The 24899-nt window shown below is 43.1% G+C and overlaps 1 protein-coding gene across 4 annotated transcripts in view; it reads right to left on the bottom strand.

Moving 5' to 3' along the window:
• Positions 1 to 4553: 4553 nt before the first annotated feature.
• NMNAT3 (nicotinamide nucleotide adenylyltransferase 3) overlaps positions 4554 to 24899 on the bottom strand; it is a 97486-nt gene continuing 77140 nt past the window's right edge. For 3 of the 4 annotated variants that reach the window (XM_032264900.1, XM_032264907.1, XM_032264916.1), the window contains exons 3-5: positions 17789 to 17972; positions 11695 to 11777; positions 4554 to 5754 (exon numbers count right to left, since the gene is read on the bottom strand). In XM_032264900.1, the coding sequence (XP_032120791.1) occupies positions 5372 to 5754; positions 11695 to 11777; positions 17789 to 17972 (650 nt within the window). In that variant the 3' untranslated portion in view covers positions 4554 to 5371. The remainder of the gene's footprint in view (positions 5755 to 11694; positions 11778 to 17788; positions 17973 to 24899) is intronic. The other variant, XM_032264923.1, reaches the window with a different exon arrangement.

The raw sequence follows: 24899 nt of genomic DNA, 5'->3' as shown, positions 1-24899 counted from the left end.
AGGGCCAGGTCCACAGGCAGACCCTTCTGCAGAGCAGCATTGGGCCTGCTATGCTCCCCTCCCCTGCACATGTCTAGTCAAATCTTTTGGTCATTTTTAAATTGGGTTGTTAGTCTTCTTATTTTTGTCATTAGAGTTCTTTAATATATCCTGAATTTAAATTGTTTATTAGATGTACATTGTGGGATGTAAAAAAGTTCCTCTTTAAAGTTTCCTTTCTTGTTAAAGAATAAATCATAAGCGTGCTAATAACACTTTGTTAAGCCCTATCCTATGTAGCTGATAAACATGGCATGCTTACAGCCATGTAGTACATTCTATGTCCTTGTACTTTAACCAAGATATCTGTGCTGGACATGCTCACAGGCGTGTCCCAGCTCTCCATTGCTTTTACCTGTTTAGTAAAGTTTTAAGTTTTTTGCCAATCAGATTTTAGTTTAAATTGTGAGGTCTGGGTCCAGCCAATGGAGGCCAGACACAGCAGTGAGGACAATCCAAATGCATAAGGGATAAATATGTTTTTTTTCCCTTTGTTCATTGTACTCTCATGGCAAGATGGCTAGTGAAGGTACCCCTCATGCAGTCCAGGAGGTAAAAATTGCACTGCTGAAAGATCCTTTGTCTCAGTGCTAATTTTTCTCTGTGGCACTGAGCATCTGCTTCCAACATACATTTTGCAATGTTTCCCCCAGACTGTGGCTTTCCATTTTCTTAATGTCCCTCAGAAGGAGTTTGGGAAGGGAAATAATATGACCAGATTTGCACACACATACAGCGCCCTATCTACTACGTGGTGAATGGACTACAGGGTTCAGGAATGGGTTGGGGCGTCCTGTTAGGAGGCTGTTGTGTGGTCCAGGTGAGAGATGATGGCAGTTTAGATGGGGAGGTGACAGAAGGGATGGAGAAAAGCAGCTCCATACAGAGGGTGTATAGAAGGTAGGACTCAGAGGGCATGCACTCCACACATTATAGATTTTCAGAAGGGGAAAGGAAAGGAGACGTCCCCAACTTCATCCACAGAATATATTATTATTATTAATCTTTCTAGTAGTGAAACTCCATTTATTCGTGGGATTTACATACTGATAATTTGGAAATGTGGGACCAGATGAATTTGAAGGTTCCCTCTAGTCCTCACAGTCTGTGGTGCCATGAAAAATGCTTTCTGAGGTGATTTTGACAATACTAAAATATTCTGAGGTGTGTGCCTAGGTGCATTGTTACAGATTGTTTATTAGTCACACATGTATATCTATAATGCCAATTTTTGATCCAATAAAATAACTTCATGACTGAAACTGAACACAATGTATGCATGAAGACCCTTGCAGAAAGGGACGGCAAAAACACAGTATAGAAAGTGTTAGGATGGGGATAAGGAAATTCATATTTATGTATTAACCCAATTACCAAATGTATCTTGCAAATCTAGAGCGCTGACGGTTTAACATGGGATTTCACATCATTCCGTCCCAAGTGATACATACAGTATTATAAATGAAAAATCCTTTCCTCAGGCTAGGATACAGCGCTCCTCTCATTTGGGCAGTGCATGCTATCACAGAAGAACCTTTATTTAAGGCTGGAAATTCTATTTACTCAGGAGTTCAAACCACTGTTTTTCTGTTCTTGCAAAATAAACACAACACCCTGGCAAAGTAGATACAGAGAAGACCCAAGGGAATAGAAAGGAATGTGGAATCAGGTATGCAGGTCAGCGTCAACACAATAAATCAGGAGCACAGCAGTGATACATATTTCTCTTCTGATTCCAGAAAAGGGAGGCTACATGAATCAATGAGATAAAGTGAAAGTACAGAAATTAAGATATATAATGTTTCATTCATATATATTTAATGATGTAGGTTTTGTAGTCCTGCTGTTTTCTTTTAGAAAGAGACAGTGTAACGGCTCAGAAATGGATGTTTTGCCTGGTAGGGGATGCATCATGCACACATGGTTGAGGGAGATGATGGCATCACCTCCAAGCCTGGTTGGACCTGGTGCCCTGAGCCTATGGAAAGTCTGGACAGGGGAATGGGGGCTTGAGACTCCTGCTGTCAGGTGCATGATGCAACAAGGCACCCCTTCTCCAGGAAGTGATGATGAATCCAACTCAGCATGCTGCACATTTTGGCCTCTTCTGCCTCAAGGCCTTTGCATATGATGTTCCCCCTTCCTGAAAGCCAGTTGCCGCCACCCATCATCAGGTCTTGTGAACTCACCCTTCATGTTTCAAATCCATGGTCATTTCCCTTCTGTCTACACTGTCATCAGGGCAAATCCATTTTATAGAGTCAAAATCTTATACAATTTTGAAGGCCCTTTTCCAGAAAAAAGTATAAAAATTATTGATTTGAAATTAGAGATCCACATAATTAGGGCCCTTTTTAGGGCCCTGGAAAGGGCCTGGGCAAGTGAGAGGCTAAAGCTTAAGCATCATTAGCTTTGCAGTGAACCTGCTGTCTCTGGCTGGCAGACTATGCGTGTATTTGCCTTCAGAGCCCTCATCACAGTTTGGAATCACATGTTTAGTTGTGTGATTATTTGATTCTTGCCCACTCCCCACTGGATTATAAGCCCTTTGAGGGTAGAAACAGTGTCTATTTTGTTTACCATTGTACTCCAGTGTTTAGTGCCTGGCACAAGAGGTCCTCAGTAAATGTGATTTGAATAAATGAATTCTCAATTTTGAATAGTAATAATAATAAATCTGTTAGTTCCCACTCATTGAGAGTCTCTACTACCAGGAACCCCAGGTTTCAGTGCTGAGGGTCCAGAGTATGTTGGGATCCTCACCCTGTGAATATGCAGCAGAGAAAGTAACCAAGGGTACTTGAAGGTAATGGGAGATTCAAGTTGGGGGTGACTGTGAGTCTTGGATGCGGCTTCTAATTCTTACTGTGGACAGCATGGTATCTGCGGAATAAACGTGACTTCATGAGTGGTAGGAAAGCCCCCCACCCCAACTACTCCTTTATAAAAGGGGATTATTCTAAAGCTGCTGCCTCTTGATTTTCCCTGCTAGGAAATAGAGAACCCTTCCTCATATACACACGTCTCACAGCCATATTCTTATTTGGTGTCCCAAGTGATCTTTGGCAATGCCTGGGGCATTTTTGTTGCCATGATTATGGGGGTACTGTTAGCGTCTCGTGGCAAGAGGCTATGGATATTGTAAGCACTCCAAAGGCACAGGATAACCACATATAGCAAAGAATTATCCAGCCCAGAGTGTCAATATTGCCAAGGTTGAGAAATCCTGCCTTAAATCCACAGGCTCCCTCTCATCATTTTTCTGGACACTGCAACTATTTGTAAGTTGGAGTTTTTTCCCCCTTTTCCTTTGCTTTCTTTACTCCACACAGAAGACTGTGGCAGTGTAGCTCTGAGGATAAGGCGGAAGATATTCACCATAGTAAAAGTCACACAATCTCAATCATATGTTCGGTTTATTGAAAATAAAACTATTATTTGTTGTAAGGGGCACTGTTTTCAGCCAGTGACTCATATCAAAATGCCGATTCTGAGGCAGGTCTGTAGTGGGGCCTGAGAGTCTTCATTTCTTGCTGGCTCCCAAACGTTGCTGTTCTGGGAGTTCACTTTCTGTAGCAAATTTCTAGGCATTTGGGATATAGCAGCAAACAAAACAAAGATTCCCTGCCCCTGGAGAGCTTTCAGTCTGGCTGTACATGTACTGGATCCAAAGAAGGCTGGATAGGCTGAAGCCAGAGGCACTCACAGTCTTAGAAAACCAGAGCTAGGAGATAATTTAGAGGTGTCTGATTAAACCTCCCACTTCACAGGCAGGGAGATGACGGCTAACAGTGGGGAAGGGAGTTAGTGAAAGTCACACAGCTTGCTGGGGCAGCTTTTGGACAAGGCTATCTGATTCCTATTCCCCTGAATTATCAGGGTCCTGACCTCATGGAGGGCAGAGTTCATTTACGGTGAGGAATGGCTGGCAGCTTCAGTGGTAGCAGGGATGGAAATCTGCTTCCCACCCGAACTTGTTGGATCCAGAAAATCCTGATTTCCTACTTCATTCATATATTTCATGACACCTATGTGAACACTGGTATGTTTTGGGGGGGATAATGGATTCTTCCTAACAGGCCCTTTGTTTCTCTGCATGACCAAACCCAGAGCAAGGATGAACCAGAGTAAAACTATGGAGAAGTAAATTCTGAATGCATTCAGTCATGTGGTCAGCAAGTTTAAAGAGTAAACGCAAACAGGATTAGGTCAATCAAAACCTTTCCCTAATTTGGGAGTGGAATGACAAATCCTGCGTGCATGAGGCCCCTGTTCTAACATTTCAAAGGCCCACCTGAAAAAAGCTATCAACCCAGTGCTTTCTTTTAGAAAGCCATTGGCGTGGCACTGAAAAGCAGTTGCTTCCTCCATTCCTACTACCTGGAAACACACACTTTTAAATTCATGCCAGTTCAACTGCAATAGTAGCAAATTTCATGGAGCAGCTAAAAAGAAGAGAAACAGCTGGGACATAAGGCATTAAAAATATAACAAAGGAAGAAACTTTTCATTAGTACTTTTTGATGTCAATTTATTATTTATCCCTTTGCCAATATTCAAACAGACAGGCAGTCATAAAACATTAAAAAAGATCCTTTAAAACAGTCAGGCATCTGTTTTACCTCAGTTCCTTTTTAGGAACCTGGAAATGAGGAGCTCCGGCTTTTACACTACAGCAAGTTTGATACTTGCCATATGAAAAACACTGCTTGAGGATCACTACGTAGAAAGAGTTTTGTTTAAATTTTATGAAGGGCTGGTTAGTCAAGCAGACAATGGTTTGTAAGGCAAGATTCAGTGTAAATCAGCAACGTGCTGCTTCCAACTGTTTGACTCCTCAGTTCATATTCTGAAACCGGGGCATTGACAAAACCCACTGTTCAGTAATTAGCATCCTGTCAAATCTCTCCAATCAAGACTAGCATGCTGCACCTGGTTCTAGTTAAAAACTGCATTCTGGGCAATTGTGATCTGACCCTCAGGGGCCCCTTGCCATGCTCAGAACTGCATTCAGTGTGCACACCATAATTACCATCCACACAAAATAAGTAGGCCTCCTTGGTCCAGCAGCTCTGAGAGATTCTGCCTAATCCTAATGACCTGCCATGCCACTTTAACTTCGTTGATAAATGTCCATCCTTGTGATTTAGACCTTTCCTCTCCCACAAAGAAGGATCTCTTCCTGGGACAGAAGACTCCACGGAAGTAGAATCATTGTAGAAATAAACAAATGAAAAATGGAGAAGCAAAAACCAAAGTCAAACAGAAACCTTAACAGCCCTCTCCTGAGCAGGAGCTTGGTGGAGGAGGTGTGGGTGCCGAGTCCCCCTCCCTAGCTGGTCTTTCTCTCAGCGCTCTGGGTGCTTGTGCCTTTCCAGGCACTGTCCTTGGTGTAGAGGCCATGGGCCTTGATGTAGGTGATGACAGCATCGGGGATCAGGTACTTCACACTCTGCCCTTGGCTCAAGGCTCGCCTGATGTACGTGGCACTGATCTCATTCTGCACGGGCTCCTTGGCCAGGTGAATGTTGTGCTGGTGCATCCGTAGGATGGGAGATTCTGAGATGTACCCTTTTGGGTCGTGACCCACCCGGCCCACGCACACCAAGCCAAACTTCTCCACTATTTCCTGGATGTGCGCGTCCTTCCAGAGGTTGGGGGTGTGGAAGGTCTTCAAGACATCTGCCCCGCAGAGAAGCTTCAGCTCAGGCACAGCTGCAAAAACAAGGATAGACTCAGTAAAGTTACAGAAGGGTCACTGCCAGGAAAGACAACATCACTTCTGTTGGAAAATCTCACAAAATGCTTTTCTTGGAATGTCTCAAGAACTCAGTGTCTCCATGTCCATGACTTGAAACGAAATAGTATGTAAACAAATCTGCAGTTATTTCAGGGAATACAGTTATAAGTAACGATTTAATCAATACATCTTTTGTTTAATATTGGAAAAGTGCCAAGTAATACAAAAAATATTGTTTTCAGTGTTCTAATATAAGTCTGTCTGTGGTTGCTTTGGACCAAAGCAGAGTGCTCTAAAGGTGACTGTACTGTACCCAGTCCTGTGTCTTCTGATGGAAGGTAAGGTTCTGAGAGCTCTGAGACCAACAAGCTGGGGGCCGTGGACAAGTCACTGCCCTATTTGAAATCCATCGCAGCCCTAGTATTACTAGGAACTAGTACCTGGCACTTTTATATAAAAATCTCATTATAAAGATTAATTATAAAGGCTCTTTGGATAATCAGAAGGTCTTAAAACTCCAGCTGGTGGCCTTTTCATTGCAGTTTCCAATAAAACAAAGCTCTAGAACAACGATTAATGCAGATAATCCTTTGGAATGTGTTCTAACAGAATGCTAATTGTGATAATAAAACAATACCTAACATGCATTGGAAACTTACTATGGGCACTACCACTAAGCTCTTCATAATACCATATGCACCCCAGAACAACTTATGAGGTGAGTGTTGTTGTGCCCATTCTGTGGAGGGGGAAAGGAGGCAGGGAGAGGTAAGTGACTTGCCTCAGGTCACTCAGCTAGGCAGAGAAGTAAGGAGTCCATCCTGGCAGCCATGCTCTAGGTGGGGCATTTGTAACTGCTGGGTTCTGCTGCTACCTGCTGGTGGGAGTCTGTACTTGCAGCATACTGGAGACGCCCTTTCTAGAGACCCAGGCTGATTTTCCTGGTACTATCTGTGTCCCTCTTGGTGAGCTAATCTGCAAAGGAAATCCAAATGCATGCTAGAAACAAGCTGCAGGGTCTCCAGGGCTGCCATACTAGGGAAACCTTGGTGTAAATGGTCAGTTTAGGATCCTCTAAGGCGGAACATTTGAAGGAATCCAAACATGGACCAGAGAGATGAGTTCACACAAAAGCACCGGAGTGACTGTGGACTGGAAAGTGAGAGACTGGAGGTGTCTTGGAGAGGTCTGAGTCCTGGCCTCAATTGGGCACAGGCTGCTGTGGGGCTGGAGCCAAGACCTTTCTTTCTCTGTGTCTCAGTTTCCCCAACCATGAGATGATGTGCTCTGGGCTCATTTAAAGCAACATACAAAATCACAGAAACACACTTTTCAAATGCTTTAGCAGCATAATATTGGTATAGTAAATGGTTTTCAAACATTCCTTCATTCATGCATGTATGAATTCTTACTGGTTACAAACTAAGACTCCAGAGCCAGACACCTTAGATCCAGATTCTGGTTCTGCCATTCAATACCTCATGTGATCTCAACTTTAAAATGAGGATATTGCCCTTCATTTATTCATTCATTCACTTATCCATTTACCCACTTATCTACTACTCTATTCACAGAAACTCCCACTCAACATTTATGAATTATCTCCCAGTGTCTGGCCTTTTTAAATCAATAAAACTGCATTTAACAATTATTCAGTAACTCACACTTTTCACTAATTTGGGCTGGTCCCATTGCTCACAGCATATATGTGTATTTGAACTGTCCTCCATCTGTGAAGTTTTACTCTAATTTCTTATTAATCCAACCAGTGTGGTATAGAGGAGAACAGTGTTTGGTCTTTCAAATAATTAGGTAGTTTTATGTGGTCTTCCTGTGGGGGAGGTACTACGAAGTCGATTTCATTCCAGGATCTGCTGGGGCCTGGGACACATCCTCTCTCTTCCTACAGGTCAGAGAACAGAGAATATACTACCTTCTTTTTCCAATAGATTTTTTTTGTGGGGACAATTTCTACATGTCAGTTTCAATATTCGGTACTGTTTGATTCATTAACAATGACAGTAAGGAATACTATTCACTTTGGGCCTTGCCTAGAGGCAACAAGGGCCCACACTGCCTCTGCCTCCCAAATCAAAGGCACGTGCGTCTTTGAGGCTGGTGGCACCTGTTATTTCACGGCAACAATACCATGTGATAGGTCACTTCTTGCGCAACATGGGCCTCAGACCTCCAACTCCTGGCAGTCCTGTCTTCAGGGCCCACAAAGGCATTCACACATCTCCAAATCCATTTACAACACTGTTACAAAATTTTTAGACCGACTGAGCGACTCTATCCATGTCCAAAGTATGTGACTCCAGGATGTAGTATAAAGGTTGTCAATATGATTTCTCCTAACAGTGATACAGAGACATAAACAGGATGTCCGTGGGCATTTTGAGGGCAGTGTGCTCTACCTTTGAGTAGCTAAGGGCTTTGAAAGGCAGATAAAGCCGAAGTTTACATAGACTGCGAGGGAAGTGCCACTAGGATCTTTGAAAATTTGGTTGTCCTAAGTCTGTGACATCAAAGAGCACCAATCTTGAGGTCAGTCAGCTCTGGGTTCCAGTTTAAATCTACTGGTACCCCAGGAAAATTACTTAGCCTATGGGCCTGTTTCTTCAGCCATGAAATGGGGATAGTAAAGCTTTCTTTGGAAGTTACGGGAATTGAGTGATGGAGAGAATGCAATGTAAATTTCCTGTCTGGCGCAGCATGTGAACACTGCCACCAACAGCAATGTTTGTTATGGTACCTCACAAACACACTCAGAAATGTAGGACTTCTGGATCTAAACAGGACACAAGAGATGAAGCATCTGACAGGCAGCACCCAAATTTACCATACAAGGCCACCTTGGAACATTCAGTGTAAAACGGAAACAGGTAGAGGGCCTGCTCTGTTGGGAGAAGGGAGTCCTCTGCATGTGGCTGAGCTGTGCTCAGCTCCATCAGCCATGGGTAGGGGCCACCTTTACAAAAGACAGTCAGCTGTTAAAGGACTGGAGAAATCACCCATCCCAAAGTGTCACACCCAAGCAGCCCAGCATGTGGCAATCCGTGTGACTCTGGGTGAGCCCAAGGAGGCCTGCAAATCACAGAAGTGATGGGCAAAGCAAGGCTCTGGCAGCCAGAAAGTGCTGAGCTCATCATGTAATTTGCAACCCCAGAGTGTAACAGCACACCAATAAAACACGAAGCACACAAAATGGTCCTTTAGAAATATGTCACTAGTAACACATGTGCCATCTCATCAAAAGCCAAACTTATGCTGAGAAAAATTCCACCTTTCTATTTTTAATTGCTCTACAGTTTCCTGGATGACAAATATCAAACTGTATTCATTATGGAACGTATGGAAAATAAGTATTTAAAGTAGAAATAACAACAATAATAATTTTGCTTTCTACAAAACACCATCAGTATTTTAGTGTATTTCCTTAGTCTTTTCTATTTAGACATGCAAACAGATGTGAAAGCTTAGTCATATTTTTATATACTTAAGATTATATGCAGTATTGTATCCTGATTTTTTCCACTTCCTTCATAAGTGTTTTTCCATATCATTAAAACCTTTTATGTAGTTTCTTTATCCTATGTATACAGTGTAATTTACTTACATATTCCTTTATATTTAAGCATTGAGGTTGCTTTTACTTCCTGCCATTGTAAAAACTGCTGTGATAAACATCTTTCTGCGTAAATCTTTATCCCAATTTCTAATTATTTCCTTAGCCAGATTCCTAGAATGGGAATTTATCAAGCAGAGTACAAAGATTTTTAAAGTCCCTGATATATTTTGGTAAACTGGAAAACATACTTTTCATTTCATGTAAGCTTCCTTTTCAAAAAAATAGTTACTTTAGAATAGAACAAGATGAGTGGGATTTAGGGTCTGAGTAGAGAGAAAGAGGCCCTCGACAATACAGCGCCAAGGAGAGTAGGCTAGTAGCCCCTAGAAAAATGAATCTGGAAAGAATCTGGAGTGGGCTTTGGCAGAGGGAGAGAGTTCATATTAATGAGGGCAGCTGGGGCTGGTTTTATAGGGAAGGTGAATTCTGAGCTGGGCCTCACAGGCCAGATAGGTTTTCAACAGGGGAACCAAGAATTAAGAGGAAGGAGGGGCAGCCCAGGCAAAGAGCTGAGACAGGGATTCTGGAAGCATACGCAGAGAGGTGAAGTGTGAGAGTCTAGGAGCCTCCGTGTGGTGTCCCTCCCGAGTCACTCTGGCTGTCCCTGCCTCTCACTGCAGACTCCAGCCTGCCCCAGTGGCATGGAGTGCCCCATGCTTATGCTGTCTCCTGCCTTTGTGCTTTCCTTAGCCTGCTCCTTGGCCCAGAAATGTCTCCAACCTCAATAATCCACTCCTACTGCAAGTCTCAGTGCAGGTGCCCCCTCCACCATGCAGCCCTCCTAATTCATGCCTGGATTCACACCCACTCACACCCTGTCTCCAGCTCGGGGTGGGGGCTGGGGCTGGCTGTCTCTGTTCTCAGCCTGAGCCCAGAGTCTGTTCCAATGAGGTGCTCAAAAAGTGTCTGTATAATCCTTTTAGGAATGCCTACTGAGCCAGAGATGATGCAGAAAGAAGGGAGAGGCTGATAATGAACAATGGGCACTGTGCTCATGGGGGATGGGTGGGAAGGAGCCCATGCAGGTAACAGAGAGGAGAGGCATTCAGAGAGACCAGAGGAATATAATAAACGTTATATAAGATGATTATATAGGAGGCACTGTAACTCCTTCTTAGATTCTTACTTTCATGCATAGCCTCCCAAACTGGCTGTAAAGCAAATCCTCAGAGTGCTTGTTAAATATCCAGATTCCTGGGCCCTACTCCCACTCTGAGAATTAGTGCTTTTAACAGGCCGCACAGGGGATACTGCTGTGAGTGATCCTTTAGCCAGCATTTGGGGACTGTGGCATGGTACCTATAGGGTCTGCTAGCATTTTCAGTTTTTTTAGAAGAGCGTTTCCCAATCTTGCTTTAGGGAGCACTAGTTCTGAAAATTACTAACAGATCTTAAACAAAGAGTTCCGTATGGTAAGAACAAGGTATTTCTCTTTCTTGTAGAATCACAACGCACATGGACATAGTAAAGCCTCTGAAAAGTCCTGCAGTAAAGAAACCACTTCAGGTGTGCTTAACCTCAGCATCCCTGAACTCTTCTAATCTGGAAGCAGTGTTCCACCAACTCTCTTCCCCAGGAGACCCTGCCACAGGAAACTCTGCAGATGACCTGGAGGAATCTGTGTGCCCACTGCTGCATGGTGCTCCTGCTTATTTGCATGAAAGGGTTAATGCATTTGGCCCCTGACACCAGGGCTGTTCATACTCCGAAATCACAGCCAACAAGGTTTTATCAAACACCAGGAAATGACAACACTTCCTGGCTTACACATCTAGGCTTACAAATTAAGAGGATAATCCAAACCAACTTTAAATTCCCTTAAAAATAGGTTTCCTCTTCTGAGTGAACCATTGAGTAATTCTGCTATAAAAAAAGTCTTAGTCTCTTTGTTCAAGTTTTATAATGTCATATTTTACATTCAAAAAGGCTAAGGCTTTTAAAAGAAACCCAGCAGCCCTCATCAGTTTATCCCTGTGTGACCCTGACTGTAATCCATGTCATTAAACAAGTCACAAGGGTAGGTAAACTTCTTTGGGGCAAAAAAAAAAAAAAAAAAAAAAAAAATCCCAAATTAGCAGAGCAATTTACAGGGGGTGGTGGCAGATTGTCTGATCTGAACTTCAGCCTCAGAAGTGTCTTCCCAAGCAGGCAGCCCTTAAATTCCTTGTCTGTGCCCAGAGGTTTGGACTCAAGTCCTCTGTAGCTGTGACTACCCCTACCCCCTTCAGTTCTCACAGAATCCCTGACATCTCATTCTCTTACAGACAAGAGGGTGAGCACCCACCTGCAGGGGAGGGGGAGAGTGCCTTGCCATGGTCTGGGCCTTCCATCTGGGGTGGAGATCTGAGCAGTTCGCCGTGATGATGCCTGCAATGGAAACATATGGGCTCAGGGTATGTCTGTCCTCCAGCCCTCAAAGCAACCCAGGGATTTTCAGATTTTGTCTCAGCCTGCTTTTATCTACAGTACTTTGGTTCACTCATTCCCCAAATATCCGTCAAGGGCCTACTCTGTGGCAGGCATTGCCAGGTGCTGGGACAGAAAGCCAGGAGAGTCCTGTCCAAGACAGTTCACTACTTTGCATGTGACGTGTGTGAAAGCAGGGAAATTAATACATTGCTACTCTTTTAACATTTCCTTCAATATTTCTCACTTAAAAAAAAAGGAGTCACTGTTGAGTAGCGGTTAAAGATATGGGCTATTGAGTCAGACAGACTTGAGTTCAAGACACATTTTCTTTTTTTTTTTTTTTTTTTTTTTGAGACAGAGTTTCACTCTTGCTACCCAGGCTGGAGTGCAATGGCGCGATCTCGGCTCACCGCCACCTCCGCCTCCTGGGTTCAGGCAATTCTCCTGCCTCAACCTCCTGAGTAGCTGGGATTACAGGCACGCGCCACCATGCCCAGCTAATTTTTTTTTTGTATTTTTAGTAGAGACGGGGTTTCACCATGTTGACCAGGATGGTCTCGATCTCTTGACCTCGTGATCCACCCGCCTCAGCCTCCCAAAGTGCTGGGATTACAGGCTTGAGCCACCATGCCCAGCCGCCTCAAGACACATTTTCATTTGAGAAGCAGGGAAAACACCTACTTTTAGACTCTTGTGAAGGTAAATGAGCCACGCACACGAAGCACTGGCACAGTGCCTGGCCCACAGCGAGGTCCAAGAAAAGCTGCCTGCTCTGATTAGAAACTAGTGCTTTAGACGGCAATAGAGTGGCGGCCAAGAGCCAGGGCTTGCAGCCAGATGGCCTGGATTGAATCTCAGTTCCTCCACCAGCTGGCTGTGTGACCCTGGGTGGGTGATTTCAAGTCTCTATGTGGATGGTGCTGCATCTGCCAATGAGGAATTATGACAGTGCCCACCTCTGACGGGTGGTTATGAAGATTAAAGGGGTTAATGCACACAAAGTGCACCGGGCATTTCAAAGAGGATTAGACTTTCACAAATTTGCCGTGCCGCCCTTCTTCAGCAATCTATCTCCTGCGAATCATGAGGTACCTATATATTCTTTTATCAAACAGAGGCAATCACTATTCACCCCATCTTGTATCAAATTGATCTTCCATCTTCCACTTCCTGTATTATGCATTTACTAGAGCTGTGTTTAGGGGGCAGTAGTGCCTGGTGTAAAAAGCATATGCTTTTCAGCCAAGCCAGAGTGGGTGGGTTTAAGCTCAGGCTTTTCTGCTTGAATGACCCTGACACCCTGTGGCACTGATAATCTCCGAGCCATGTGGACCTCATCTGTTAATTAGTCATGAAAGTTAATGCTGGCCTTATCTACAATAAGTATTGCAAGATCATGAATGAAAAACTACTTCTACCTTGCGAGATGCTGGGGACGTGGCCTGCTGCTGATTATAATTGGGAAGGGGCACAGTGTTAAGTTCTAGAATTAGACTTTCTGGGTTGGAATTCTGGTTCTAACTACTAGCCATGGAGTCTAGGTGTCTCTAGTTTCCATATCTATAGAATGAGGGATAATGACAGAACCTACCCCAGAGAGCTGTCATGAAGATTAATTGAAACGCTTAGCCCTGGCCCATACACAGAAAGAGCCCAATAAATGTTAGCTGTTATTACAGTCTATCTTCCCACCAGATTGTGAATAGGGACCCCACTGAATTCACTTTTATATTCTTAGCACCATGAAAATGCGCCTTAAGTCTGCTGAATTCAGGAATGATGGAAGGAGTGGATGGATGAATACATTTAACCTGGTTCAAAGCCCTTTCAGAGTATCTCAGACACTCAGAATTTTCTTAGAGCCTGGCTGGATTCAGTGGTTTCATTATTGTTTTACTGCTTTGGTTTTGGTGAACTTTATTTTTGATGATTCACCCTTGGGTTGGTATGGGCTCTCCTATCAGACTGAAGTAGATTGAGTCTCATCTCCACTTTCTAACTGTAGGACTTGAAGCATTTTTTGACCCTTTCTGAGTCTCCATGTCCTCGCTTATAAAATAGGACTAAACCCACCTACTTCTTGGAGTTACTGAGCTTACTAGATATACATGAAAGAGCTTGGGACACATAGCGGGTGATCAGTAAAAGGTGGTGATTGTCATTTTACTTACCTTGAACGTCCTAGTTCAGGGTGACCCTACTTTGAATATTAGCTGGATTGCTGAACTTTGTTGTGGAAATCATTACGTTCAATACAACATGCATTTTCCAGGGACTTCCACTGTGCCTCCATGGGGCATGACCATTGCTGCTTCTTGCTGCCTGCCTGAGTGGCACCTTGGGCCTGTGGACTGCCCTTGGGGGCATGTTCTTGGTGTCCTCAGCAGCCCCACTGGTCTTCAGGAAAGCCTCATTGGAGGGTAACTGTGGCAGGTTGAAAGCCAGCCACATCATGTTCCCAGCCTGCAGATCCCTGTTTCTGAAGGTGGCCATAAGCATGGCTTCAGGGCTCCACAGATGGGAGCTCCATTTCCTGTTTATTTGTGTGTGACTGTTATTAACTTAGCCTCTTTGAGCCTCAATTTCTTTATCTGTAAAATGAGGACAACACAAGATCACGTCTGCAAGGGGGTGCATGAAAGAGTGATGATGATGACAATGATGGATTATATCAAATGACATGTGACTAGGGCCTTGCCCACAACACAGGGAAAAGGTGAGTGACATGTGTCATCAAATGTCCTAAAGGCATGGAAGTTGGCCTAGATTTTAAAAATTAGAATAAAAGTAAGCAATCTTATGAGGAAAGAAGGAATCCTCAATAAAATCTACAGTGAATTTACATTATAGAGATGTGTGTTACCATGATGTAGATTCACGATGGACTTTATCAAGAGGACACTAAATGGAGCAAAGGATGGGGTGGACTTCTACCATGCTTCTAAAACCACCTGATTTTACAATTACAACTGGATTTTCAGTCTTAAGAAAACTGTTTCTGCCTACATGTTAAAGCTAAATCACGTGTTGGAAATTTTAGGAAAGTGTTAGTAATCAAACACAAATGCAATTCGTATATTCTGGAGATGAAACTCACTCCAAATAATAATTTTAAAAATCTGAATCAGCATTCGATAAAACTGTGTTGACTATATCAGTGATTCTCAATTTTGGTTACACAAAATACATCTGGGAACCTTTATGAAAATAGCAAAGTTTAGAGCCTAATCCAGACAAATCAAAATCGCTGGGATGGGTGGGAAGAAATGAGCATTCAAAAAAGCTTATTAAGTGATTTCTGCAGCCAGAGTTGAGACTACTGTTTTAAATGCATCTCGGTACTGATCATAAGCTTAATTCATATATTTGGCAGCTGAAGCTATGGGCTAGACGTATATTAGAATCACCAGGGAGCTTTAAAAAATCCTGATACCCCAACCTAGACTAAGGACATCTTAGTCTCTGGGGTGAGACTCAGACATGGGGACTTTTAAAAGCTCCCTGGGTGAGTCCAGTGTGCAAGCCAGCACTGAGAAATACAGGAATAAAGGAGTTATTTAAACAAATTAAAAAGAGGCTGGGTGTGGTGGTTCATGCCTGTAATCCCAGCGCTTTGGGAAGCTGAGGTGGGTCAGGAGTTCGAGAGCAGCCTGGCCATCTCTACTAAAAATAAAAAAAATTAGCAGGGCATGGTGGTGTGTGCCTGTAATCCCAGCTACTTGGAAGGCTGAAGCAGGAGAATTGCTTGAACCGGGAGGTAGAGGTTGCAGTGAGCCAAGATCACACCACTGCACTCCAGCCTGGGCACCAGAGCTAAATTCACAAACTTGGCAGCTGAAGCAGTGGGCTAGCCATATATTAGAATCACCAGGGAGCTTTTTTTGAGACCCTGTCTTTAAAAAAAAAAAATGAAAAAGAAAATGAATGCGTTCAGTAGAATTTTAGCTCACCCCTATATTTTGCTGCAGAAGTACAAGTAATCATAAATAGTACTATGGTCAACTCCTATTTATCCATGAATGGCTTATCTGTTCTGAGGACAAATTATGGGACAGCATTAGGGATTCATGGAAGGTAGCTAACATTATTAATTACCTACCATAAAGCAGGTGTTTTGTCTACATCATCTCATTTAATTCACATGGAATCCTAGTGAAGTGGGTGATGTCATTTCCATTTTATTAGGTGAGAAATTGAGACTCAGGGAGGCTAAATCACTTACATCAAGTCATTCAGCTAGTAAATTTGGCTCTAAAACCTATGTCCTAGGCTACACGGCTTCTCACAGGGTGGAGGAGAAAGCGTCTGTTTCTGCCTACATATTAAAGCTAAATCACTTGTTGGATGATCTATTCACTTGCTTCTATTCCCCCTTTCTTAGACTAGATAAATGAGAAATAACTGCATGACTCATTCTAAAAGGATGATCTAGGTGTCAATTTATTCCTTATATAATTTTCAATATATGAGTTTTTGTTTATATTAATGGGTAGTTTAAAAAAGTAAAGAACATGTGTCTAACAATTATTTTATAATGGCTCTCCTTTTAATTTGGCAATAGGCACCAGACGTGGTGGCTTACACCTGCAATCCCAGCACTTTGGGAGGCTGAGGCGGGTGGATCACCTGAGGTCAGGAGTTCGAAACCAGCCTTGACTAAAATGGTGAAACCCCGCCTCTATGAAAAATACAAAGATTAGCTGGGCATTGTGTCATCTGCCTGTAATCCCAGCTACTAGGGAGACTGAGGCAGGAGAATTGCTTGAACTTGGGAGTGGAGGTTGCAGTGAGCCGAGATGGCACTGTTGCACTCCAGCCTGGGCAACAAGAGCAAAAGTCCATCTCAAAAAACAAACAAACAAACAAAAATTGGCAACAGGTTCTGAAGCAACACGGTAACTGCTGAATGCTTCTGGCTGGTTCTTTCCCCAGTAAAATGTAAGTAAAGAGAATCAGGATATAAAAACGAAATGATTACCTCTACTGAAAAGGTAAACCTTTTCTCCCAAGTGATTTTTGAAGACAAGTATAAAATGAAAACTAAAACACTTTATGAACAGGCCTGTCAATCATTTCACCTCATTCCTTGTGCCTCCCATTTCCTGCCAATCCTAGTGGTTCCAAACAGACAAAAAACACAGCCCACAATTTGCAATCCCTTCCAGCAGAGCTGGTTGTCATTAGTGATGAGGCAGCCCCTCTCACAATCCCAGCAGCCAGGATAGGTGGGACTTCCTGCTTCTCTGGCAATTCCCCTTAAAGTCTGCAGACACAAGCTAGTGACCCACGGCCTTAACCTGCAGGGCTGGCTTGGGGTTTTAAACAGTTATATTATGTACACTGAATACAAACAGCAATTCCAGAAGAAAAAATTATCCTGAGTAACTATTTCTAGATTTATAGTCTTTTTCTTTTCCTATTTCACATAAAAGTCTGGGTTTATATAGAACCCAGGAATTGTACAATTTAAAAAGATGGCTTACTATAAAGATGCAGTTTTCACCCTAGACAATGATAAAAAAAACAAAAGGTCCCACCTACTGAATATTATTATGTAGTTCCTGGGTCAGGAAAGTTATTTGCCTTTAAAAAGGTCATTCATTAGGTTTTGCTGTTTCCATTTTGCAAGTGAGAAATATGTCTCAGAGATATCAATTCACTTGCTCAAAGTCACACAGCTACTAAGTGGTGGTGATAGACCCCAGTGCTACAGTCGTCTGAAACAAGGTTGAGTGTTTCCACAAGTGCATCCGAAAGGACAGTGTTTCGTAATTTTTCTGCTCAGGGACCTCTATGAGAATGTGAATCTGTTGGTCTCTCTCCCCCTAAGTAGAAGCTGCTTCTCCGATCTGTGCTGAAAAGGCCTGGCAGAACCCCAGCCCCACAATCTGCCCTACCTTTTACCCTGCAGGCTCTGCAGACGTCCCCCGTGGGCCCTGGTCATCACACAGGAGAGTGACTACCATTACCTCAGCACCTTCACTGTCTCCATCCACTGTGCCTGCTCACTCTCCCAGGGGTCCACTCGGATCCAGTCGGATGTCTGCAGGGCCAGCTGGGCCATGGCCACTCGGTGATGAGAAGCTGCGAGGTCTTTCTTCCCATAGTTGTCATTGACAGGAGAGATGATACCCTGGATGACCTGGTACATTCCTAGGTAAGAGAGAGCAGTGGTGTTGCACATACAGACCGATGCTCACCATCTGGCAGTCTGAATTCCGGCAGGTGCTAAATCTCTCTAGTGCCTGATCCTGAGTGGGAGTAGAGTCTGGCATTCTCTCAAGGAGGAGGAAGGGTGGCTCCTTTAGGCAAGAGTAAAGGCACTACCTCAGGATGACCACGTGCTTCTCCTCTAGAGCCTTCTACAACCCAGAGTAGCACTGAGTAGCCTTTCTGCTGAGAGAAAGGCTGTGGAGGTGGAGCTCAGGCAAGGTCCCACATAGCAGTATGGACAGTTAGGATCAGGATATAGTTAAGGAACAGCATGACTTCCCCTTCTATAGAAATTAACAGAGGCACTATTTTTGCCCTCTATGTGAGGATGAAGATTATATATAGTTTCTTAGCCCAAATGGGGATTTTGAGGATGAAGGACAAAGGATAGGATTTTAGCATGAACCAGGGTTGGTGGGTATCGGATGTAGATGAACTGCACAGGCCACCACTGACCTGGGAGGAATGTGCTGCTAATGGAATGGGAAAGTGTACTTTGGAACAGCCATCGACTGTGCTCGCTAGCAATGATAACTGCCCTGTAGATCTTCTAAACCCACACGGGGTTCATCTGGTGAGAGATAAATTTTCATGTGTTAAGCTCCTAAAACTGGAGGATTTATTATTGCAGCGAGCCTAGTCTATCTTGACAAATATGTTATTTTGAGACATTCCCTGTTATTCCTAGTTTGAGTGCCTGCCATAAATGTTGAATTTTATTAATTTTTTTTCTGTGACTCTTGCTTGTGTGATTTTTTTTCCTTTACTCAGTTAATATAGTAAATTGCATGGATTAATTTTCTAATCTTAAACTAACACTGCATTCCACAGATAAACCCGATTTAGCCAAGATATATTAGCTTTTTTTGTGTATTGGTGAGTTCGCTTTGCTAATTTGTTTTTTAGGTAGTAAGACAGGTCTATAATTTTTCCTTTCTCTCACTGTGCTAATCAGGTTTTAGTATGGAGGTTATCTGAGCCTCATAAAAAGTGTTGGAGAGTTCTCTCTTTTTCTATGCTATAAGAGATTTTGTGTGTTAGGACTGAAATAACTTTCTTTTTGAGACAGAGTCTTGCTCTGTTACCTAGCCTGGAGTGCAGTGGTGCAATTGCAGCTCACTACAACCTCCGCCTCCCAGGTTCAAGCAATTGTCCTGTCTCAGCCTCCTGAGTAGCTGAGACTACAGGTATGCGACACCATGCCCGACCAATATTTTTTTATTTTAATTTTTTATTTTTAGTAGAGACAGGGTTTTGCCATGTTAGCCAGGCTGGCTCCAACTCCTGAACTCAAGTGATCCACTCATCTTGGCCTCCCAAAGTACTGGGATTACAGGCATAAGCCACTGTGCCCAGCCTGAAATAACATTTTTGTTGTTGTTTTTGTTTTGTAGAACTCACCAGTGAAGTTTTGTGAGGCTAGATTTTGTTTAATTTGTGTTGTCACTGACACGAGAGATGATACCCTGGTTGACCTGGTAAATTCCTGGGTAAGAGAGAGCAGTGGTGTTGCACATACAGACAGACGCTTGCTACCTGGCAGCCTGAAGTCAGGCAGGTGCTAAATCTCTCCAGGGTCTCATCCTGAGTGGCAGTAGACTCAGCAGTCAATTTTTTGACTACTGATTTAATTTCTTTAAGGATTATAATTCAGATTTTCACTTCTTCATTATGATTTTGGCAACTTATGTTTTCCAGGATTTTGTCCATCATACCTAAAATTTGAAATTTCTTGGCATAAAGTTCTTTATAATATTCTTTTATCTGTTTAATGTCTTTTATCTGTACCATCTGCAGTGATGCCCGTTTTCATTCCTAATGTTGGTTGCAACTTCTTTCTTTTTCCTTGGGCAATATTGCTAGAGGGTTGTCATTTTATTAGTTGGTTCTTTTCAAAGAATCAAATTCTGGCATATTGGTTTTCTCTATTGAAGGTTCATTTTCTGTTTCACTAATTTCTGGTCTCGTTTTTAATCATTCTAACCTTCTACTCTATTTGTGTTATTTTGCTGTTCTTTTTCTAACTTCTTGTGATGTATGCCCAACTAATTAATTTGCAGTCTGCCTTATTTCCTTGAAAGCTTGTCTGGAGGGTCTAGCAGGGGAGGGCAGCTACTTGTACACCCTTGACTGAAGTCCTCTTCTATTGCGGATGGTCGTCCTCTTCGACTAAGCGTGTAGCTTCCGGAAGGACACACATGGAGCAGTGAGGGAAGAAGGGGACACCTGCCCCGCCAGCCAGATCAGCCGAATCCACATTGGTGATCAGTGGGGTGAGAGATGTCTCAGCCAGATCGTCCTCACATCCTTATTTCCTACTATATACAGTTCAGGCTATAAAATTGCCCCGTAAGCAATCCCACAAATTTTGATATGTAGTGTTTTCATGATCATTTAGTTCAAAACATTTTCTAATTTCTATTATGATGTCTGTTTTGATCCATGAATTATTTAGAAGTATTTTTTTAGCTACCAAACATAGTGTGATTTTTGGTTATCTTTTTGTTATTGACTTCTAGCTTAGTTGCATTGTTGTCAGAGAATATGCTCTATATTGATTCAATCTTGTGAAATGTGTTGATATTTGATTTATATCCTAGTGTATGGTGAGTTCTATGTGTGCTTAAAAAGAATGCGCATTCTATGTTGTCTAATGTTCTGTCCATTCAGTCAAGATTACTAATTGTTTTGCTTAAATCTATGTTCTGATTCTTTTTTTTTGTCTGCCTCTTTTGTTAGTCATAAACAAAGGTATGTTAAAATCTCTCACTATGATTGTGGATTTTTTCATTTTTCTTTTTAGGACTTTCCACTTTTGTTTCATACATTTTCAGGATTGTTTTTTAGCTCTGAATATGACCTATCTTAGTGAATATTCCATAGTGCTTAAAAATATATTTTCTGCTGTTGTTGGATGGAAAGTTGTATTACACATCAATTTAATGCTGTTGTTGTCTTTAGTCCTATATCTTTGCTGAATTTTCTGTCCAGTAGTTATGTCTAGCAGTAGTAGTTGCCAATTGTGGGGCATTGAAGTCTCTACCTGTAATTGCAAATTTGTCTGTTTTTCCTTTCAGCTCCATCAGTTTCTGCTCCGCGTATTTTGGGATCCTGTTTTTGGTGTACACACATTTAATGAACTTCTAATTTTGTTTATTTTGATCATAATTTCTTGAAATTTTGATGAGTTTTTCATCAAATCTGTTAAGTGACTTTCTATACTTTCTTTTTTTTCTTTAGCTATAAATGCTACTTTTAAAATCTGTATCTGACAATGCCAATGTCAAAGTCTGTATAGGTTATTTGTGTTGCCTGTTGTTTCTGATAGTTCTTAACCATACTGTTTTCTTTTGTGCCTAGTTATTTTTGAATGTTTTCTTGTGAATGCCGCTGAGTAGTTATTTGTGAAAGACCCTCCAGGTCTAAGACAGATATTCCAGAGACACTTCATATTTGCTTTTGCCAGGCACCTAGAGTTGTTAAAACTCATGAATAATCTGAAATCAAATTCCTGGCTTGAACTTTGTTGGCTAATCCAGCCTGGGGGTTTCAAATCTGAGCAAGGACTCATGTGTGGCTGCTTCTTCCTAGGGATATTTGATCCTTTCATTAGTCCTCTAGGATTAGGAGGAAAAGGTGAATTAAGATCTAGTTCACCTTACCCCTTAGGGTATAACTCCTTGTGGGTCCAGCTTAATGTGGGAGAAGTCAACTCAGAGGCCTCTCAGCTTGGAAGGGACCCAGCCTCTGAATTACGACCTTCCCAACTCGCGTGGCTGCTGATTCAAAGCGTAAGTGAGCAGTTCTGGCAAGTGCTCACAGGGCACCAGTGGCTCTGGCAGTCCTGTAGCCTGCTCACCTCTCTGGTTACAGCTTTTTAGCTTTAAAAGTGAAGTATACTAAAGACAAGCAGAACAGAAAACCAATGCTGCATGTTCTTACTTGTAAGTGGAAACTACTGACAGGAACTCATGAACACAAAGAAAAGACCAACACACACTGGGGTCTACTTGCGGGTGGAGGGTGAGAGAAGCAGAGAAAATAACTACTGGGTAACAGGCTTAATACCTGGGTGATGAAATAACCTGTACAACAAACCCCCTGTGACATGAGTTTACCTACACAACAAACCCTCAAAGGTACCCTTGAACACAAAATAAAAGTTAAAAAAAGGTCAAGTGTGGAAAACGTTCAACCACTTTTTCTTGCTGTAATGGGAAAGTGGATCCTAAGAGTGTAGCCTGTCCCCCTGGAAACTGGAAGCATTTTCCATACATGGTCACCCTGGCAGGCCTAGGCTCTCCTTCCTGGGGTACCCCCTCCTTCAAGGGGGTGACAGAACCCAGCTGAGAGCAAGGAGGTCATATTCAGTTTTTGACTCCCACAACTGGCTCTTGAAACTCATTTCAGAGGTAATGCTTGTGAAGGTTAAAGCTTTCATTTATAAGGGCCAGGCTATACTGAGAGAGAAAAGGTTTATTTAAGTTCCAAAAGTTACTCTTAAAATAATCAAGAACCAGAAAACCCAGGGAGTCAGAGTGCACAGTTTCACTAACGCCCACAGAGCAGTGAAAAGAAAAGAATGTGAAAATGAAAACAAAAGGCCCTTTTCGGCCTGAGGGTGAGGAGAGGTGGAAGAATGGGCAGAAGGGCAGAGAAGAGCCTGATAGACAAGGTCTGTGGTAACAGTTCAGACAGGCATTTGGCCTGCTCCCTATACGCTCATATCCTGCAGAGATAAAACTCATTTGTACTGGGGTTTGGGAGGGCATAGTTAACAGGCCAGTTAAGTCTGGCAATGGTAGAGAAGTGGGGTTTATATTTTGCTTCCCACCTGGAATTCTGGAAGACCACCTTGCATTGCCCTGTGCCAATGTGGAACGGCACTGACAGAGTAGAAATGGCATGTAGCGTGTATCACACAGAGGGCTTCAGAACATCCTCCTAGAGCTTCGGCAGGGCATGGCACAGATCCACAGCAATTCTAAGTCTCCTTGAGAGGTATTCCTCTCTTAAGGAGGAGAATTAGCAGTCAGCAGGTGCCTGGGCTACTGGTGGGTAGACACAGGGTATAGGGAGTACAGTCCAAAGCCAGGAACTATGGCCTTGGCAGTACCAAGGAGAGCCCAGGCACAGATCCAGACAGCAGGGATATAATGCCTGACACAAGAGAAGCTGAAGAGGCTTCCATAGTGGAGCGAGAGTGGATAGAAGCCAGGGCCTGAGATTAGGGACAGAGTCCGTGAGCTAGAAAGTAGTGAGGGCAGCTGCCCTGTTTTGGATGCCAGGATGCTAAGCCACCCAGGATGCTTAATGCACTCTTGGGGAGGTAGGCAGGAAAAGATGCACTTGATTAATAACTAGCCTGTAAAAGGCCAACCTGAACATGAAAAAGTTTACCACTTCAAGAACACCTTGAAGTGGCCAACTTTCTCACAATTCATGGAAATGGTGGCTTAAGAGTAAGTCGAATGTTATAGAAAGCAAAGTAAATTTCATTTCTGCACATCTGAGCTCCATGTTATACATGGGACATACATGCTACTTCTTTCTGTCTTCCTGTTTAAAAGAAATTGGGGCTAGGAGGACTAACTCCTGTTGGGTGTTGACTCTGAAGCAATTTACATACATTTAGCCTTCATATTAATTTTTGTTTTATAGAAGAAAATGGGATGGAAGGACAGAGCCCTCTCCAGGCAGCTCTGCTAGGCATGTTGGATAGTCAGGTGTCACCATGATGGTTTAGCTCATCTTGATAGGGCTGGCCCTGCATTGAGAAATCAATGCTTTTTTATGGCACCCAGAAAAGGAGAGTCAATAAAAATAACAATTTGATCTAAAACTCCTTCTTGCCCTCCAAATGGTCATAAGTCCAAGCCTTTTCCCTACCCCACTGCTCTTGGCCACAATCCCAGTGACCCTCCCAGCCCCTCCCCCACTAGATGCTAATACTTCTCCCGTGACCCTCTGCTGCTCAGACACACCTGATTGTAGCACTTGTATGAAAACGATCCATCTGCGCCTGTCTTTCCCATGCCACTGAGCGCTCCTTAAGGACATGAGCTTGTCTTAGCCCCTCCCCCACTACATGCAGATGCTTCTCCTGTGACCCTCTGCTGCTCAGACGCACCTCCATTACAGCACTTGTATGAAAATGTTCCATCGGCCCGTATCTTTCCCCATGACACTGAGTGCCCCTTAAGGACATGAACTTGTCTTTCGCTCTGGGTAACATGACAAGCATTATCAGTTAGAACAAAGCTATGCTATCCTAACATGACAGATAGAATTCCTTGTTTATCTCCACCGTCTCTGAAAACTAATAAACAATAAAGGAATAAACAAAGTATGAAATCACAAGGACAAAGAGAGTGCAAAAGGAGATGACAATAGTTGGGAAGATGCGAAACATTTTGGAAGCTGGAGTGCTGATAAAAAATGATAATAAACAATGCAGAGTTTTCTGCATGCAGGGAAGGCAGTAAGAGGCAAGCTGCGCAGTAGCAGAGGCCCAGAGTGGCCCAGGAGCCGGAGGAGCCAAGAACCTCTCCAGGTGGGGGTGCCAGAGGGCCTGAAAACAGGAAGGCCAGTTGAGAGTTTGTCTGAAGAGTCCTTAGATCCACCCCAGTCTCCAACCGCCTGCCTTATCCTCCCATCATGGCAGAAGGCCAGATATCTGCTTTCTGCCTGGGTTGGACCAGAGAGAACCTTCATTCGCAAAGTTAGGCACAGCTCAGGGAGGGGAAGTAACATCTTTAAGACAGAAAGATTAAGTATGTTTCCCAGAATGTCACTCTGGGGAACAGACCTACCTAGGAGAAGACACCAACACCTACACACATTTGGGGGCCCTCCCATATAACCATG

Source organism: Sapajus apella, unplaced genomic scaffold (assembly GCF_009761245.1).
Source record: "Sapajus apella isolate SASKATOON/1434 unplaced genomic scaffold, GSC_monkey_1.0 scaffold4, whole genome shotgun sequence".
Classification (NCBI taxonomy): Eukaryota; Metazoa; Chordata; class Mammalia; order Primates; family Cebidae; genus Sapajus; species Sapajus apella.
The sequence above is the reverse complement of the archived record's forward strand: the minus strand, read 5'-3'. Positions and strand labels throughout refer to the sequence as shown.